A 17,642-nucleotide genomic window follows, 5' to 3' on the forward strand; every position below is an offset into this window, starting at 1 on the left:
ACTCACGAAATACACACTATGGAAAAAGATATGACAAACTAGATTTAACAAAATTGAAAACATCTACTCAGCAAAAGATGCCATTAATAAAATGCAAAGGCAAGCCACAGACTGAGATAAAAGAATATGTGTGTATAAATGTTAAATATATATTATATAAAACAAAAGACTTTTGTCCAGAATACTTTAGTTTCAAAACCACTTACAAAGCAATAATAAAAAGATAACTCAATTTAAAAAGGTAGAAAAGATTTGAACAGAGAGAGACTCCACAGTAGTGGATATAACACGGGCTATAAGCAGCTGAAAAGCTCCTAAACCTTATTAGTTATTAGGAAAATATAATTGAAATGTTGTCAAGGATATGAAACACCAGAACTGCTATAGATTACTGGTAAGAGTATAAAATGGTACAACAATTTTGCAAAACCGTTCAGCAGTTTTGTTTCCTTTTATTTTTAGTTAAAATACTCTAACTTGTCTTTAACATAGCATTTCTATTCCTAGGTATTTACCTGAGAGAAATGAAAATACTTGCCCATACAAAAATTTTACAAGAAATTTAAAACAGCTTTATTCTTTTTTTTTTTTTTTAAATATATTTTATTGATTTTTTACAGAGAGGAAGAGAGAGTTAGAAACATCGTTGAGAGAGAAACATTGACCAGCTGCCTCCTGCACATCCCCCACTGGGGGTGTGCCCGCAACCAACGTACATGCCCCTGACCGGAATCGAACCTGGGACCCTTCAGTCCGCAGGCCGACGCTCTATCCACCGAGCCAAACCGGTTTCGGCAAAACAGCTTTATTCTTAATATCAAAAAACAAACCCAATAATTTAAATGTCTAGTAATTGAAGAATGGATAAACAAAATGTGGTATATTGCTAGAGTAGAATAATACTCAGCAATATAAAAGAACTCACTACAAATACATACAACAATGTGGTTGCATTTTAAAACCAACACGTCGAGAGAAAGTAGCCAGAATGAAAAAATTACTCATTATATGATTCTATTTACTTAAAATTTCCAAACAGACAAAACACATGATGACAGAAATCAGAATAACAGTTGCCAAGAGGGATGGGGGTTGGCTGGAAGAAACAACTTTCTAGGGCGATGGTAGTGTTCCAGATCTTGATTATGATGTTGGTTCCATAGGTATATGCTGGTCAAAACTCAGCACATTGTTCACTGTGCTTATCGCCTTATGTAAATTTTACCTCAATCAAAAGTTTATTGTGTGCCAGATACTGTCCTAGGTGTAATCTTTCTTGATCCTCATAATATCCCCTCCACACTGTTAGACTAGGAAACAACAACTGAGGGTTAGACATTTCCTTCATGCATTTAAAAATATTTGATGAGTGCCTGGTGCTATGTGCCAGGCACTGTGCCGGGTACAGAGTATACAGTGTAAATCAAGCACACAGTTTCCCTTCCCTTCTGAACTTAAATCAAGATTAGATGGTCCCTATGTTCACTGCAGCATTAATTACAATAGCCAAGATATGGAAGCAACCTAAGTATCCATTGATAGATGATTGGACAGAGAAGATGTTGTATATATATACAATGGAATATTACTTAAGCCAAAAAAAAAAATAATGAAATCTTACCACTTGCAACAATGTGGATGGACCTACAGGGTATTATGCTTAGTGAAATAAGTCAGGCAGAGAACGACAAACACCATATGATTTCACTTATATGTAGAATCTAAAAAAGTAAAATAAATAAAACAGAAACAGCTCATAGATATAGAGAACAAAAGGATGGTTGCCAGATGGAAGGGGATTAGGAGGATAGGTGAAAAAGGGGAAGGGATTAAGAAGTACAAATTGCCAGATATAAAAATGTCAGGAGGATATAAAGTACAACATGGGGAATGTAGTCAACTATATTGTAATAACTACGCATGGTGTCAAATGGGTAGACTTCTCAGGCACTTCTCCCTGAGAAGATTCTATTTGAGCTGCAGGACATGTCTAAATTAACAATGCTAGCCTAAGATGAAAGAAGAATGACTGTGGCAGAGGGAGAAATATGTGAGAAAGCCCTGAAGCATGGGAAAGATCTACATGCTAGGCAAAGCATACAACTGATAAGACAATTTTGTAAGTGCACAAGGACACTTGCAATTAATAATTAATTGTAATAATTGCACAAGGGCAATAGGCACAAACGAGGCATCTGGTTGGAAGAGGTAGCTAGCTAGCTTAATGAGGCAAGCTTAGGAGGTTTTAGGAATGAAAATGGTCCATGGGAAGGAATGCATAATGGAGACTTGAAGGTGCCAGAGTGTTTATCTTACTTGTACAGAGAATAAAGAAATGCCACAGGCAAATAGAAATAGATCTGGCCTGGGCAATTAAGACAGCCATAAACAGAGGTAACTCGGGCCTGAGCAATTAAAGTGACTATAAGTTAGGCCAGTGGTCGGCAAACCGTGGCTCACGAGCCACATGCGGCTCTTTGGTCCCTTGAGTGTGGCTCTTCCACAAAATACCACGTGCAGGCGCGTACATACAGTGCGATTGAAACTTCGTGGCCCATGCGCAGAAGTCAGTTTTCAGCCTGGGCGAGTCTATTTAGAAGAAGTGGCGTTAGAAGAAGTGGGGGTAAGTTTGCTGAGATTGACCTCTCAGATTGCGGATGTTTTTCGCAAAGGCCAGTTTAGGAGTACCCTAATTAAGTTAACAACAATGTACCTACCTATATAGTTTAAGTTTAAAAAATTTGGCTCTCAAAAGAAATTTCAATCGTTGTACTGTTGATATTTGGCTCTGTTGACTAATGAGTTTGCCGACCAAAAGTAGCCCTGACCTGAGTAGCTGGGAGGGCCTGAAGATAAGGCCTTCTCTGCCAACACAACTGGGAGAGCTATAAGATAAATCAACAGTGACTCCAACCAACAAGATAAGGGGAGAGGATATGGGGGACACCATATGGGCTTTGAGCTTTGAAAACTAATTCTATGTAGCAGAATGACCAATTAGAAGGGGTCAGGTTCAGACAAGGAACTGCAGCCTATTTAATGCCTCAAGACAAAGAAAGCAGCAGTCACCTTTTTCAGGGGCTCCTGTCCATCCAGGAGGGACAGAGCCTTAGGTTTAGATTTTAGAATTCGGTTTTAGAGGTAGTGTCTGCTTGCAATAAAGTTTCTATACTTTTCACCTATCACCTTTTGTCCGTGGCTTCTTCGAAACCATCGAGACAAGAACCAGGGAATTCAGGGCATTCCAGTTCAATTTTCACATTTCATGGTCACCTAGCTTTTGGCTAATCCTAGTGTAAGACCAGCATGGCAGGAATATAGTGAAGGAAAGGAAAAATAATGAATCTGAGGTGATTAGGTGGGAGAAGTAACAAGAGACCAGGTCATGCAGGAGCCTGTGGGCCATGTTATGGGGTTTGGATACCATCCCAGGTATAATGGAAGCTTCACTTATTCTAACTGAAGGGTGTTAAGCAGATAAGTATCATGCTCTGATTTACAATTTATATAGATCACTAGGCTTTGTGGACAGTATCTGGCACACAAGTTTGAATGGTTATGCAAACTTGACAAATGGCAAAGCTTAAAAAACCCTTCATTTAGAATCTGCAGCTCTCATCACACCTGGAATAATGAGCCACCTTTCAGAGGACCCTCCAGCCCCAGTCAAGCCTTCAGATGACTGTGCCTCTCACAGGGCTGACTGCAACCTCATGAGAGATGCTGAGCCAGAGCTGCCCAGCTAAATCACTCCCAAATTCCTGACTCACAGAAATGGAGAAGTTTATAAATATTATTGTTCTTAAGTCATGAAGTTTAAGGTAATTTGTTGCGCAGCAATAGATAATGAATACAGATTACCATTTTTATTTCTCTAATGGGTATTTCCTCCTTAGGCCTACAGGATTCACTTTGTAACTTTATTTTGGAAGTTAAAAAGGCATATAACAAATGTTTCTAAACAGAGAAATTAGATCCTCTTATTTCTAATAAAAAGAAACAAAAGTATGTATATTAAAAAAAACAAATAGAACTAATTTATATTTTGTAAAACCAATATACATTTCTATCCATTAGGAAAAATAACTTTGAAATACCAATGAATTTAATTAACAATAAGAATGCAAAGCAGAGATAAGGTTCATTCAAAATCCCTTTGTCAACCTAATTATGTGCACATACTGATTTATCATTTACCAAAGACATATCTACAGAAATATATAAAAACCATGTGTATTATAGTTTAACACACAGACCATGTATACAGGCCCTTATTATAAAAATTAATGAATTAAAATTTTTAAATAAAAGTTATCATTATATTTCTATAGTTAAAACTAATCATTTCTCCTTTCATTACAACTGTAACCTAAATCTTTGATTCAGTACACTAGAAGCCTAGGATGGCTATTAATATTTTAATTTCCTTACTTTGAATTTCATACTATGAAATTTTATAGTTAAGACCTAGACTCAACTCAGTCCTATGCCCACTTCTTTCTTTAAAGTTTAAGATTTAAAATTAACTGACTGGCATCACAAAAGAAGTGAAAAACACAGTTTAATCTCCTAACAGTTTTTTTTTCTTTCTGGTAATAGGTATTAGCATTTGTGCTTTAGTTCTAAGTTTTGCTATAGCAATGCTTATGATCTAATATGCATAACAATAATCCAACTTTTAGGATGGAGATAGGACCAGAGGCTTAGAGGTTTTAAAAAAAGGACTCTATGGGTGAATTCAGCAGGGGATTAGCTGGACTCTGCCATCCCTAGTTTCTATGGTAGATGTAACTTTTTTGCCCAATACCTTCAGATGAGGCTACACAGACTTTCTCTAATAGAGGGGCTTTCACATTTTTTGCTGTACTTTAAGTTTTCTTCTGCAACGACAGCCAGCTTTGTATCATCCCCTGGGCATTTGTTAGCTGCTTTTAGCTTCTTCTATTCATAAAGCGTCCTGTTAGCTTGAGAGTGATTTGATTCATGCTTTAATTTTTTATATACTGGTATCCAATAGTCACCTGTGGGAAGAAACTGTGTTTGGTTGCTCCAAAGAAAGGATTCACCAAAGAAAGGATTCAAAGTGCTTCGGCTCCCTTTGCTCTCTGCAGAAGCCTTTCCAGAAACTGTCAAAGGATGGCTGCTCTAGTTCTGCAGGATACATGGACTAAACCTCAGGTGGACACTTCCCACATGAAGGAGGAGCTAACACAAACAAATTTTAAAGCAGACCAAAGTTAGAAGGATGCTATGGTAGTCTAACTGAGAAATCCTGAAGGCTAGGTTTAAAGGGAGTGGGCGTGGAGACTAGGAATTGGCCAAATCAAGGAGTCCCTCTCCATTGCCTGGAGGACACATTTATACAGCTGCCTGAGGACAAATGTACAGAAAGTCATCAAATAGACTGACACTCTCCAAGCACCTGTGGCATAAAAGCCTGACTTTCGTGTTCTACTTCTTCCCAGGTGAAGGAGTGCTCACTCTTTGGGTGTTTTGCCTAGCCTCGGAATGGGACCTAAGGACACACACTTAATGCCCAAACTGGCTTCCCTGTCCCTCAAGATGATTTAGCTCCTGATATCAAAAACCTTTCAGTAACTTCTTATCTATAATAATAAAATCATAATATGCTAATTAGACCGGACAACCTTCCTTCCGGACGAAGCCAGGGGCTGCGAGGGAAGCCCGGGTCCCGGGTGCCAAAGGGAAGCTGGTGCCGGCAGCAGGGGGTAGGAAGGCCTACTCTTGCACAAATTTCATGCATCAGGCCTCTAGTTGTTAAATAATTCCACTTTTATCTTCTTGGCTTGTTTCAAACCCATCCTTAATATTGATCTTTTGTCCTATTTTGAAGTTCCCTTTGATGATGTTATCTTTGGCTCCTACCATGCAAAACTGGAAAATGTAGAATCAGGGGACAAGAAGGTTAAAGTGGGCCAAAAGTCTCTCTAACCCCACTGTCTCTTGTGGTGAACCCATAACAGGACAAAATAATTTTGCATTGCTGAGAGCCTGGGTAAATAAAAAAACTAAGTAACCATTCTGTTCCTTGGTATGATGAAGGTTTTCAGGAATCCAGAGTTAGTAAGATAACTCAAAATGGACTCAAATGAGTCAAACATAAGCTTATTACATCAAATCCTTTTACAACCATCATCACAAGTCAATAAATTAGATTTTAATAAATCTAAATAGGAGGCTATAGCTTCAGCCATTAGGATCATACACACATCTGAGATATAATAAACACGCACTTGGGTCATTATTAGCAAGAAATGACTTCTGTGAGAGAAATAACGAATAAACACATTTCTTTTGAGGGTTATGAACATTGCTTTACATGGTGTATCAAGTGAAAAGATTCGCATTTGTTTGTCTTCAAAGTCTCTTAACTAAAACCCAGAAACTAGATCACCCTTAAAGCATGCCATTATCTTTATCACCATATTGGCTTAGATTCTATCAGAGTTGGGGACCCTAATCTTTGTAAAACTAACTACAGCTATTAGCTCCGTAGGTATAAGCCCAAATGATGAATTTAAGTAAATGCATTTACTCATTCAATCAAAAACATTTATTGTATACTTACTGTACTTAGGCTGTATGTTGCCAATAAATTTAAGAATGAATATAATCTGCACCTGCCCTAGAAATGTATAGTCTGGTTGAAAGCAAGTAATATAATACTAAATTGTAGATACACACTGGGAATCATGGATCCCCAGAGCTAGTGTAGCTAAAAGTGGAGGAAAGAGGAGGGCTTCTAAAAGTGAAAGAAAGGACTGGACAGAGTGTCAGAGAATGAACACAAGACAGATGAAGGCGTTTGGGAAGTCAGGGAGGGAGGAGGATAGTAGCAGTGCTCCCTCTGGGCTGAAGGGTAGCAAAAACAAACAAACACACAAACAAACAAAAAACAAAACAGGAAGCCACTGGATGATTTTGATGAACTGTAAGCAGTTTGGTGTTGCTGGTGTCGTAAACAAAGTTAGTAAAACAATGAGAATGGAGAGGTCAGCACAAGTCATGCTCAAGGCTTTTCAAGTGTTATAAGCTACAGAAGTCTCTCTCTATAAAATTTGTTCTTGAGCCCCAATATGTTAATGCAAATCAGTGAACAGAAACTTTGATAGAGAAATAAAACATTTTCCACTGTTTATGTCTGAGCACAGACTGAAAATCACTTCTATGGGAAGTGAGACAACAATCCATGTTTGCACAGGGAAGTACAGTGATCAGAGTTGAATTTTAGCTTCACCACTTGAGCTACAAGGTAGAGAGTGGCTTTAATGATGCTGGAAATGGCAGACTAATGATTATTAGTGCCTGGCAGAGGCTGAAAGCCAACTTCGAGAAATACATGAGCGTACAACTGGCACAGGTGGGTGGTTTATTAGATTTGCTATGTGACAGTGGATAAATCAAGGATAACTTTCAGCATTCCACCTCCTATAACTAGGTTGGAGACTACAGAAAACATTCAATTTATATAGAATATGTTGGAGTGTGGGGCAAGGACCTGAATTGTAAATTTAGTGATGAGCAGAAAATTGAGTACTAGGAAATCTGACGTTCAGAAGAGAAATACATCTAGGGGTCATCATCACCATAATCACAGCTACTGTTTTAAGAAGTGCTTACCAAGTGCTTCACATGTACTAGCTCAGGTAATCCTGACAACACTGCAAGGGAGATACCAAGAAGAAGCTAAGGTCTATAGAGTCTGAATATCATGCTCAAGATCATACCACTAGGAAGCAAGTGGTAGATGTAGGGTGTTTAGGTCTGTCTGACTTAAAGTGCCTGTTCTTAACCATCACCACCTGAGAGATAGATGTCTCCAGGGAAGCATGAAGACCACTGAATTCCAAGAGGAGGGGCAGACTGTGTCATAGGGTGTAAGGAGAAACAGTATGGATAGCTGAAAACATATTCGATATTCCTTCTCAGAACTTGAACACATATACATTCAGAAGCAGGTATGTAAGTAATGTGTGAAAAATTTGGGTCTTTGGGAAAAGAAAGTCATGGTGGAAATAGGTGAATTAGAGAGTGCTTCACCCAATTCCAGGTATTTAAGTTCAATATTTTATTTAAAAAACAACAACAACACAATTCTGACAACACAAAAACATCTCCCATTACAATGACCACAGTCTTCTAGTTTGGCCCATCTTAACTATCCCTATACAAACTACAGAACAAAATCATAACAACACTTCAGAAAGGGCAAGTAAGCACAGATTAAGTAAGAAAACTTTGTAGAGTATGGGACTTTTAAGAAGTGCTCCAACACAGAAAATTTTTGTATTTTTTGTAAGACTGAAAAACACATCCCGTTATGTAATTCAATGACCCATACATATAGAACCATGAGCTAAATTCCTCCTAAATAGTGCTAAGAAAATGCCCATCCAAAATAATTTGAGAAGCTTCCCTTGATCTGTCAATGAGGACTTTGCTAGGTCTCTTATGACTAAGTTTAGTGTTTAACTTTGTCCTCTCAAATTTGAATATTATTTTTCAAAATTTTTAACATTTTCAAGCTGTAATTTATTCTGTAATATTTGGGTATTCTCATTATGATGCTATATATGTACTGGTTAGTTTAACCTTTACTTCCAGCTGGTATTATAATTGAAAGGGCCATCCTCCAGGTGGCAACTGCAAGTCCTTTTTATCTAGGTAAAGCTATGCACAATCAACACTATACTCATATCAAACTGAATGTAAAAGATGGCCCTAACCAGTTTAGCTCAGTGGATAGAGCGTCAGCCTGCGGACTGAAGGGTCCCAGGTTCGATTCCAGTCAAGGGCATGTACCTTGGTTGCGGGCACATCCTTAGTAGGGGTTGTGCAGGAGGCAGCTGATCAATGTTTCTCTCTCATTGATGTTTCTAACTCTCTATCCTTCTTCCTTTCCTCTCGGTAAAAAATCAATAAAATATATTTTTTAAAAAAAGATGATGAACTAGTGTCTGATTAATCATTATGGTGAATGTATTAATGGGTTCCCTTTGGTAAAAGTAAAGGCACTGAGAATATGTCAATTAGCTTAATACAGTTAAACACTTCTTACTCCTGAATGGACTGTATGAAAGATTCTATTGAGGCCTATATCCTACACCTCTTAGAGATGGGCCCACAGCTTTATTAGACTAGGAGGATTTCTGATTGAATCATGGTGACCGAAGGTCACAGAATTCTGCTTCTAGAGTGATCCTATGTCCACCTCAAGTGAATGTTGCATACAAGGTATGGCTAAAGTACCTAAAATGAGAAAGACCTAGAATTTCATTGTGCTTACAGAACAGGTTTTGCTCCTGATTTGTTATAAGTCTTTACCTAAAAAATACCTGGCTGTGTGACAGAATCTAGACTTGACTTGCTTTCATTTTAACCTATTAGTGAGGCTGTCTATTGAGCATTTCAAAGTTGTTGGGTGGTCACCATTACCCAACTCCCCAAAAAGCCAACAAGAGCAACAACAAAAAACCCCAAGAGAGTATTGCCAAATTTGGCTTCCATCAGTTAAAAAGAATACTATGAAATCTTTAATATACTAAATCATCTCACAGTCTTTTAGAAAGAAGCAGATATATATTTTTGTGATTAAGAAAACTATTCTCTGATTATATTTGTTTCCAAAATAATCTTTGCTTTCTGCAAAATAGTACCAGAAGGCTCAACTTTCATATTTAAGGTACAAAGGAAAGTCTTGACAAATAAACAATATCCAAGTGGTATATGAACATCCTGGTTGAAATTATAAATGCACAAAGATTAAAGGGCAATGAGACTTTATGAGAAAGCTTGAAAATAATGAAGTGAGTTATAATTAAATTTATAGCTGAATTTTAAGGAGATTTAAGGTATTGCATTAGATTCTTTACTCAGCTGCCAGCAATTGAATATATAGCTTAAAATTTTGAATACATCATATTTTTTAACAATGGATTATTTCAGCTTCTTTCTATCCCAACTCAAAAGAAACAGAGATGCTCCACAGTGAGATAATTGAGTCAATTACATTTCAACAAGCAATTCGGAGAAAGATCCCAGTATGGCACTTCAAAACTATTCTGGACATCAGCATCAAATACCAGTTTTCACACAACTAGCCATGACAACTCTCAGAGGCAGTACCAAATCTCTTGTTCATCAGAAAGCTCTCACAGATGTTTCTATTTTTCCAGGTGGGGAATACTAAAGCATCAATCAAAACTTACCAGGGAAGTCAAATATAGGAGTCTGATCAATTACAAAATGCCCACAGCAGCAATACGGTCCTAACTCACAACCTTGATAAAATACTGTAGCCACCAATCAATATTTTACATTTTTAAAACACTTTCGTGAAGTTTCCACAGAAAAAAAATACAAATGATACATTTTTAAAATTTTCTCTTCTTTTTTGTTTTGTTTTGTTAGAAATCATTAATCCCAAATACAGTAAAGCAGGTATAGCATTTCACATACTGCTATTTTACATTTAAAATGGAGTAGGGTCAATTTAATTCAATCTAGTACATATTTCATAGCCACCTATATTATTATTCCCCCTTAAGAATAATTAAGAGTAAAACCCCAGTGTTTTATATTTTTTTCTCCTAGCCACTCTATAGTGAATCATCTTAGGCTTGCAAGATCATCTACTCGGAGCTAGTAAAGTAAAATTAACATAGCATACGAGAAATCCAATAATCTCCCATATTGTTCATCACCACTACCACCTACAACCTGCTCCTTGCCACAAGCATCAATAACTGCAGCAGCAAAAGTTAGCATAAATAGCCTATCTGGAAGAGAACCAGGATGGTTCCCAAACCAGGTGCAATCTATTCTCCAGTTGATTACCTGGGGAGAACACAAATGACACCAAACTTTTTTATTTTTAACTAAGCCCATTCCAACCACTTTTTATAACCAGAAATGAAAATTGAAACTAGATCTGTCTTATCTTGCCTTTTATGTTCCTCATATTTGCAGATATTTTCATATAAAACAGGGACATTAGAAACCTGGGAAAGCCAAAATGGCCAAGAGGAATATAATTTCTTGTGACTATTTTAGCTTCCAAATATTATTAGCATTTATGCCTATATAATACGATATTCATTGAGTACTTGAAATGAAGCTAGTCTGAATTGAAATGTATTGTAAGTATAAAGTACACCTAGATTCTTAAGATTCAATAAAAATATTGTAAAAATTTTGTATTAACATTAAAATAGAATTACGTGTTAAAAGGTCAACTTTTGGATATATTGAGTTAAATATAAGTCAGTACTCATTTGTCATCAGTTGGTTCTTCAACTTTGAGGATAATGTTGTATAAGAAAATCAACTTTGCCATAGGCTAATTTATATGAACAATTAAGTTCCTACAGTATCTCAATGTTATATAGAAATGACATTGAACAGAACGTTATTCAAGGACCTGCTGTATTATTAAAATTAATTTCACTTGTTTCTCATTTAATTAATATGGCTACTAAGATATTATTCTATATAATAAAAGCCTAATGTGCTAAGTGTCCGGTCATCTGATCAGCCGTTCAACCAATTGAAGAGTAATATGCTAATGATATGCTAAGGCTCTCAACTACTCACTATGATGTGCACTGACTACCAGAGGGCAGACAGTTGACCAGTTGAGCAGTCGCTATGACATGCACTGACCACCAGGGGGAAAATGCTCTGGCTGGTATGTTAGCTTGCTGCTGGGGTCTGGCTGATTGGGACTGAGCGAGATGGGCCAGACACTCCCTGGAGCCCTCCCGCGGTCCCTCCCCAGCTGGCCTACCTCCCTCCCTGGCCCCGATAGTGCACTGGTGGGGTCCCTTGGCCTGGTCTGCACCCTCTCACAACATGGGACCCTTCAGGGGATGTTGGAGAGCCAGTTTCAGCCTGACCCTGCAGGCCAGGCTGAGGGACCCCACTGGTGCATGAATTTGTGCACCAGGCCTCTAGTAATTACATATATGGCTTACGTTTGTGGCTTACATTATATTTCTACTGGACAACAATGATTCAGACAATAAACACTGTAATATGTAGCAAACCTTGTGGAAAATTCTATTTTATTATTTGGCTCAAAACTTGTAAAAACTTTGCCACAGAACATAAAACAGTTTTATATGCATGTTTCCTGCTGAAGAACACGCAGCTTTCCATATTCTAATGAGGGGCATCACTCAAGAGTGTTTGGATGGTAAACAATGATGGGAAGGGAGGCTTTGGTGGAAAAAAACTTAAACTATACATGTCTTACAAATATCTATTATATCAAAACAACCTATTGCAAAGTACATTTTATTTTCTTAAATGATGGCTTATAGGGAAAACTTCAATTATTTGCTTTAGCATTCGGAAAAAAAAGTTGAGGGAAAAAAACAGGCCCAAATTAATCGACATGTTATTAAAGCAGTGTTTACCAGAATTCCTTTGAGGTAGGGATAAGTTAATTTAAGATTGCTATTATGGGTTTCTTGGAATGCATTTCAGAGTAGTTTAGTAAAGAGAGCTGACAGTCAATTCTGGAACAAACCTGGTCATTCAACTCAAGTCAATTCTCATAAACAGGACCTACTTTCTGTTGAAACTGACAATACAGCCGAAGAATTGCAATGTTGGTTACATATCAAGATACTTTTGGAAAATTAAAACTTTTTAAAAGGCATAAAACCTAGTGTCGCTTTCACCTAATACTGTTTTAGATTATTATCTATAGAGAATTTTTGGGTAGATTTTCAAGATCTATGTTACCCTTTTAAGCAATTTATAGTTGACTTTTAGGAATCAGTATGTGAATAAATTAGACCAAAACACAGGCAATCCTATTACAATTAGGATAAAGAATCTAAATTTGTGCTTTTGATGTTCTAAGGCTTTGAACTCATAGAGCTTTGATATAATGCTTAACAAACATATATTTTTTACTATTATAAACAGCCTCTCGATACCCAGGAAATTAATCCAAGTGAATGCATATCTGGTCTGGAAGAGTTAATACTTTTATTCAGGAAATAATTTAAAAAATAATTTTGTCAAATGTTCTCCATCTAGAATAAGTGTTTGGATGATCAGTAACCAACTTTATGTCAAACCATAAACACACAAAGATAATCAGAATAATTACCAGTCATACCTTATTATGAGTCTGAGTCTGTCCAACCAGTATGAGGATGTTGGATGAGATGATAGACAGGCAGAAGTTAATTAGAATGATGGATCTTTCAGAGCGTATGTACCTAGCCAAAGAAAGAAAGAGTGTCCAATTTTAAAATTCAACAGAAATATAAAAAATTCTGTATTATGCAAATTGGTGGAATTCATCCAGAAAAAGAAACACTAAAATAGTGCCTTTACAAGAGAAAAAAACCATTAAAAACAGTTTAAAAGAATAAAGATTATTATTAGAGACCCAATTTTATACTGGCATGGCATGTCCTAGGGTCCTTTAGAACTTGTTTTTCTTCTTCTTTTGAAATCAGTGAAGACAACATGACATTTCTGATAGGGTCCAAGTTGCACAACTGTTATCAATACAGTTTTTTTTACTATAAATAAAATTTCTTGCAAATATGTTAATTAGTATAATTACCTTTACAAATATGTGTGTACATTATATGTAAAGTATTATCATATAAATCAACCAATAGAAACTCTGAGAATCAAAGGAAAAACCACAGATTCTAAAGTCTCCTTTGCTTACCAGACAGATTCCATTACTCTCATAAAACCATGAACACTTTCATCCACCATTTCATCCACTCAAGTATTTTTATGTAGTCAGGCTGCTACTTCTTAAATTTTATTTTTCCTGAATAACTGTTCAAAAAGAAACCCACACGAATGTTTTAGCTCTAAAAACTAATCTAATCTACAAATAATAATTCACATTAGGCTGGAAAATTACTTGACATCTGCCATCTTTTACCCTTATGAAGAAGTGCTTGTAGACAGTCTGTCATATAATTTGTAAGTGCATCAAGATTGTAAGCCATGGAGAAAACTGCTTAGAATCAAATGTTCTCCCAGCTGTTTATCACGAACAGTAACAGCTACTTTGCTTTATTGTACCCCATCGTAAAACACTGAATGACAGTAACAGACACATTTGTAGTTGCTGTGTGTTTAATTTGTATTAGCACATGAAATCACTTTTCATAGTAGGCGTGGACTTCCCTGTGCAGTGTTAGATGGGGTGCTGGAGATCTGGAGGCACTTTTTGGATAAAACCTATCAAAGTTCCTTCTCTCTGTCTTGGAGGAACATTTAGAAAGAAGCCCCCACATTCCATCACACATTTCAGAGGCAAAACAAAAACAAACACAGGAGTAACACACACACACACACACACACACACACACACACTTCTACTTGTATTTTAACTTTCCTCACAAAACAAACCCAAATAGGGCTAACCCAGGTCAATTTCGTAATGGCCTCAAGAGTGGCTTAACCTTGTCCCTGCATCATTAGTATCTAAAAAATTGAATAAACTACATACTGGGATGCTGAAAACATAATCAAATATTAAGAGAGTTTTTTTTTAAATTATTTTTTGGTTGGAGAAGATATAAACTTTCAGAAATAAAGAAAACTGACCCTTTATATGGTGTTAATGGCTTCCATGACAGTAGAAGCACACAGTTGAAATTATTAAAAGGGTTTCACTGACATTGTTTGCTCTATAAGTAGTAAAATCAAGGTAATAAAAGACCAAGACTGTCCACCTTGAAGAGTCTTCAGATGTTTCCATTTTCATTTACACTGAGTCACATTATTGCCTTAAAAATTAGTATAAAATGTCTCAGCTTTTAATACTTTTTATAAACATGTTTGATATTTTAAGCAAAATTTATGAATGCATCATTTCAATATATAGATTTAAAGGACATATCTGTAGATGGGAAGAGCATAACACGGTGTATTAACTTTTTTAAAAAATATTTTTTTATTGATTTCATAGAGGAAGGGAAAGGGAGAGAGCGATAGAAACATCAATGATGAGAATCATTGAACAGCTGCCTGGATTTTTGTGGATTAAATAAAACTTTACTATGAATTAATTAATCCTGTACCTCTTTGACACATTTTACATATCATTTATCTTGGCAGTGTTGTGTTAGTGTTAGCTATATGCATTGAGGGTGAAAAGAAGGTGGAATGGATGCCTGAACTCTAAGTGCTGTTAAGTAGAAACTTAGTTCTCAATACTTTGGTATCCTGGCCCTTCATTTTCCTAAAGTGGCATTCAGAGAACTGTGGGAGAGAAAGTTGACTTCTTCCCAGCCTTTTTCCATCTTGGTCTTTTATTACCATAACAACGGCTACCTGACTGAGCCCTAAACCCTGCATTCTATTGTCTACAATGCCGTACCTAGACCAAGCATGTCCTCAGTTTTGTGGGATTGGCCATACTTTATCAGACTGTCATACTCTGTCAGTGTTTTATTACCAGATAACTCCTTCACAGGAAAACTAAACCTCTATTATGTATCTGTGCCAATGGACCAAGAGTGTGTATGTATTTTATTTTTATATAAAGGATATATTTTTTAAAAAAATATATGTTTTCATTAATTTCAGAGAGGAAGGGAGAGTGAGAGAGAGATAGAAACATCAATGATGACAGAGAACCACTGATTGGCCACCTCCTGGTATTGAGCCAGCAACCTGGGCATGTGCACTGACTGAGAATCAAACCATGACCTCCTGGTTCATAGGTCAATCACTGAGCCATGCCAGCTGGACTGAAATTTTTAATATATTTGACAATTTAATATCCTGAACAATCAATCTTGCCCACAAAGGAATAAAAAATATAATGGAGAACAATGATTTTTTTAAAAGAATGTTAAATAAAAGATTCCTAAAAGAATGTTAAATAAAACATTCCTTAAATAACCTTTCCTTATTAAATTGTAAATAATTTTTCAACTAAATTGTTTTTTACCTTAAGTAAAAGATAAGTAAAATCCCAGACTGGCTAATTTTGCATTTTAATATTGCATTTTTTTTCAGAAAATAATATAGAATTATCTATTAATATAACTATTTTTAGAATATTTTAAACAATAAAAAAGCATATAAAATGTTTAACATTAGGAAATTTAAAATCCATTAGGAAGTTTGGCCTTTTGGTTATGTACTGGTTTATTATGAGAGTGGATATAAACTTCAAAGGTCTAATTTTAATAGAAAAACAAATCTTTGAGAAATACTAAATTTTCATATCAAGCACATGTAATTTCAAAAATTATACAAATATTTTTTTTGTATCACATACTCTTGTTTACATCTGTCAAAATCTGCCTTATTCAAACCATTCAACCAAAGACCTTTTCAGAGCATTGAGGTATAATGTTTGTGCATTAATATTACAGAAGACTTTACTTATTGTCTGTGACATACTGAAAGCATGTGTTTAAACATAAGAATTTAGAAACCATATTTTTATAACAGAGAAATTAATTTGACTATCAAATCTTCAAGCTCAACAGCAGTTGGGATAGAAACCACACAAAGACTGCAGTTGGGGTATAAGAATACCATGCTTGGGGATAAGCAACTTGTTGAAGGCTACCATCATTTGAATTGGAAAGAAAAGTGTATGTGTGTTTTGTTTATTTTCTTACCACGGGCAAATAGGTAAACATTTATTATTATTGTGCTCATTGATTATAGCTGAATGACAGCAATTATAACTGTACAAAAATACTTTTTCCAGTAAATAAATAAAGGAAGACATAATAATGGTTATCATATTCACTGATTTAACTTGGAAAGACAGAGCATTTCATTTCAATTGGATTTATTGATTACATACCTCCATAATGCTGCATAGACAATTGCTAGGGTGATCAAGGCCAAGCAAGAAAGGCCACTGCCTACTATTAGGGTAACTGAAGGTGTACCAGAGGATTCCATGATCTGCAAATTAAACAAAAGAAACAAACAAACAAAAAAAAGAATTTTAAAATAACTTCAAACTCAGCAAAACTATCCTGACACTCAAAAATAGCCAAGAAGATAGTTTTTATAGTTACCAGATAATTACCCAGTAACCACTCTGTTCACATATTCTTAATCTCTAAAATGACTAATTCTAGCTCACCCACCCTAATGTGAAGAAATAAATGCCTTAGAGTTTAAAATGCTTGATAATGACATATTACCTACTCATGGCTTTCTAAAATAAAGAACTAAAACTACAACTTGGCCAACATTCACATGTGAAGCTTTCTCCAGCTAAAATTTGAATCAGCATTCATTTCTCTTGGGCTAATTATAGTTCAGTTATTTCACAATATGTTTCTTAGTAAAATGTACTTTGATCCTCCTATTTACAACTCATTATGTGACCTGAATCTGGTATCTAAATATTGAAAGATTTTCAAACTTTCTGACTTTTCACAACTTCATTCTAAGTCAACTATTCTCTCGTTTAATTTCACTTCCTTGGTCTCTAAGGATATAAGGAAATCAAATTTCTAATGCAAGACTTTACAATATATTCTGTGATCTTTTTCTATGAACAAAATATGCAGGGATAATTTCATAGTGCCAGTATCAGTCCCTAAATACATGACCTTGAAAAATAAGCCTTATATCTTTAAAAAATGTATCAAGAA

At 35.8% G+C, this 17,642-nt stretch overlaps 1 protein-coding gene across 5 annotated transcripts in view; it reads right to left on the minus strand.

The window, feature by feature from the left end:
* ADGRB3 (adhesion G protein-coupled receptor B3) overlaps window positions 1–17,642 on the minus strand; it is a 699,707-nt gene that overhangs the window by 131,017 nt on the left and 551,048 nt on the right. For all 5 annotated transcript variants that reach the window (XM_070418313.1, XM_070418316.1, XM_070418315.1 and 2 more), the window contains 2 exons: window positions 16,838–16,941; window positions 13,151–13,253 (listed from right to left, as the gene is read on the minus strand). In XM_070418313.1, coding sequence (XP_070274414.1) covers window positions 13,151–13,253; window positions 16,838–16,941 — 207 coding nt within the window. The remainder of the gene's footprint in view (window positions 1–13,150; window positions 13,254–16,837; window positions 16,942–17,642) is intronic.

Source organism: Myotis yumanensis, unplaced genomic scaffold (assembly GCF_028538775.1).
Source record: "Myotis yumanensis isolate MYYU_CA2020_CCGP unplaced genomic scaffold, mMyoYum1.0.hap1 SCAF_6, whole genome shotgun sequence".
Classification (NCBI taxonomy): domain Eukaryota; kingdom Metazoa; phylum Chordata; class Mammalia; order Chiroptera; family Vespertilionidae; genus Myotis; species Myotis yumanensis.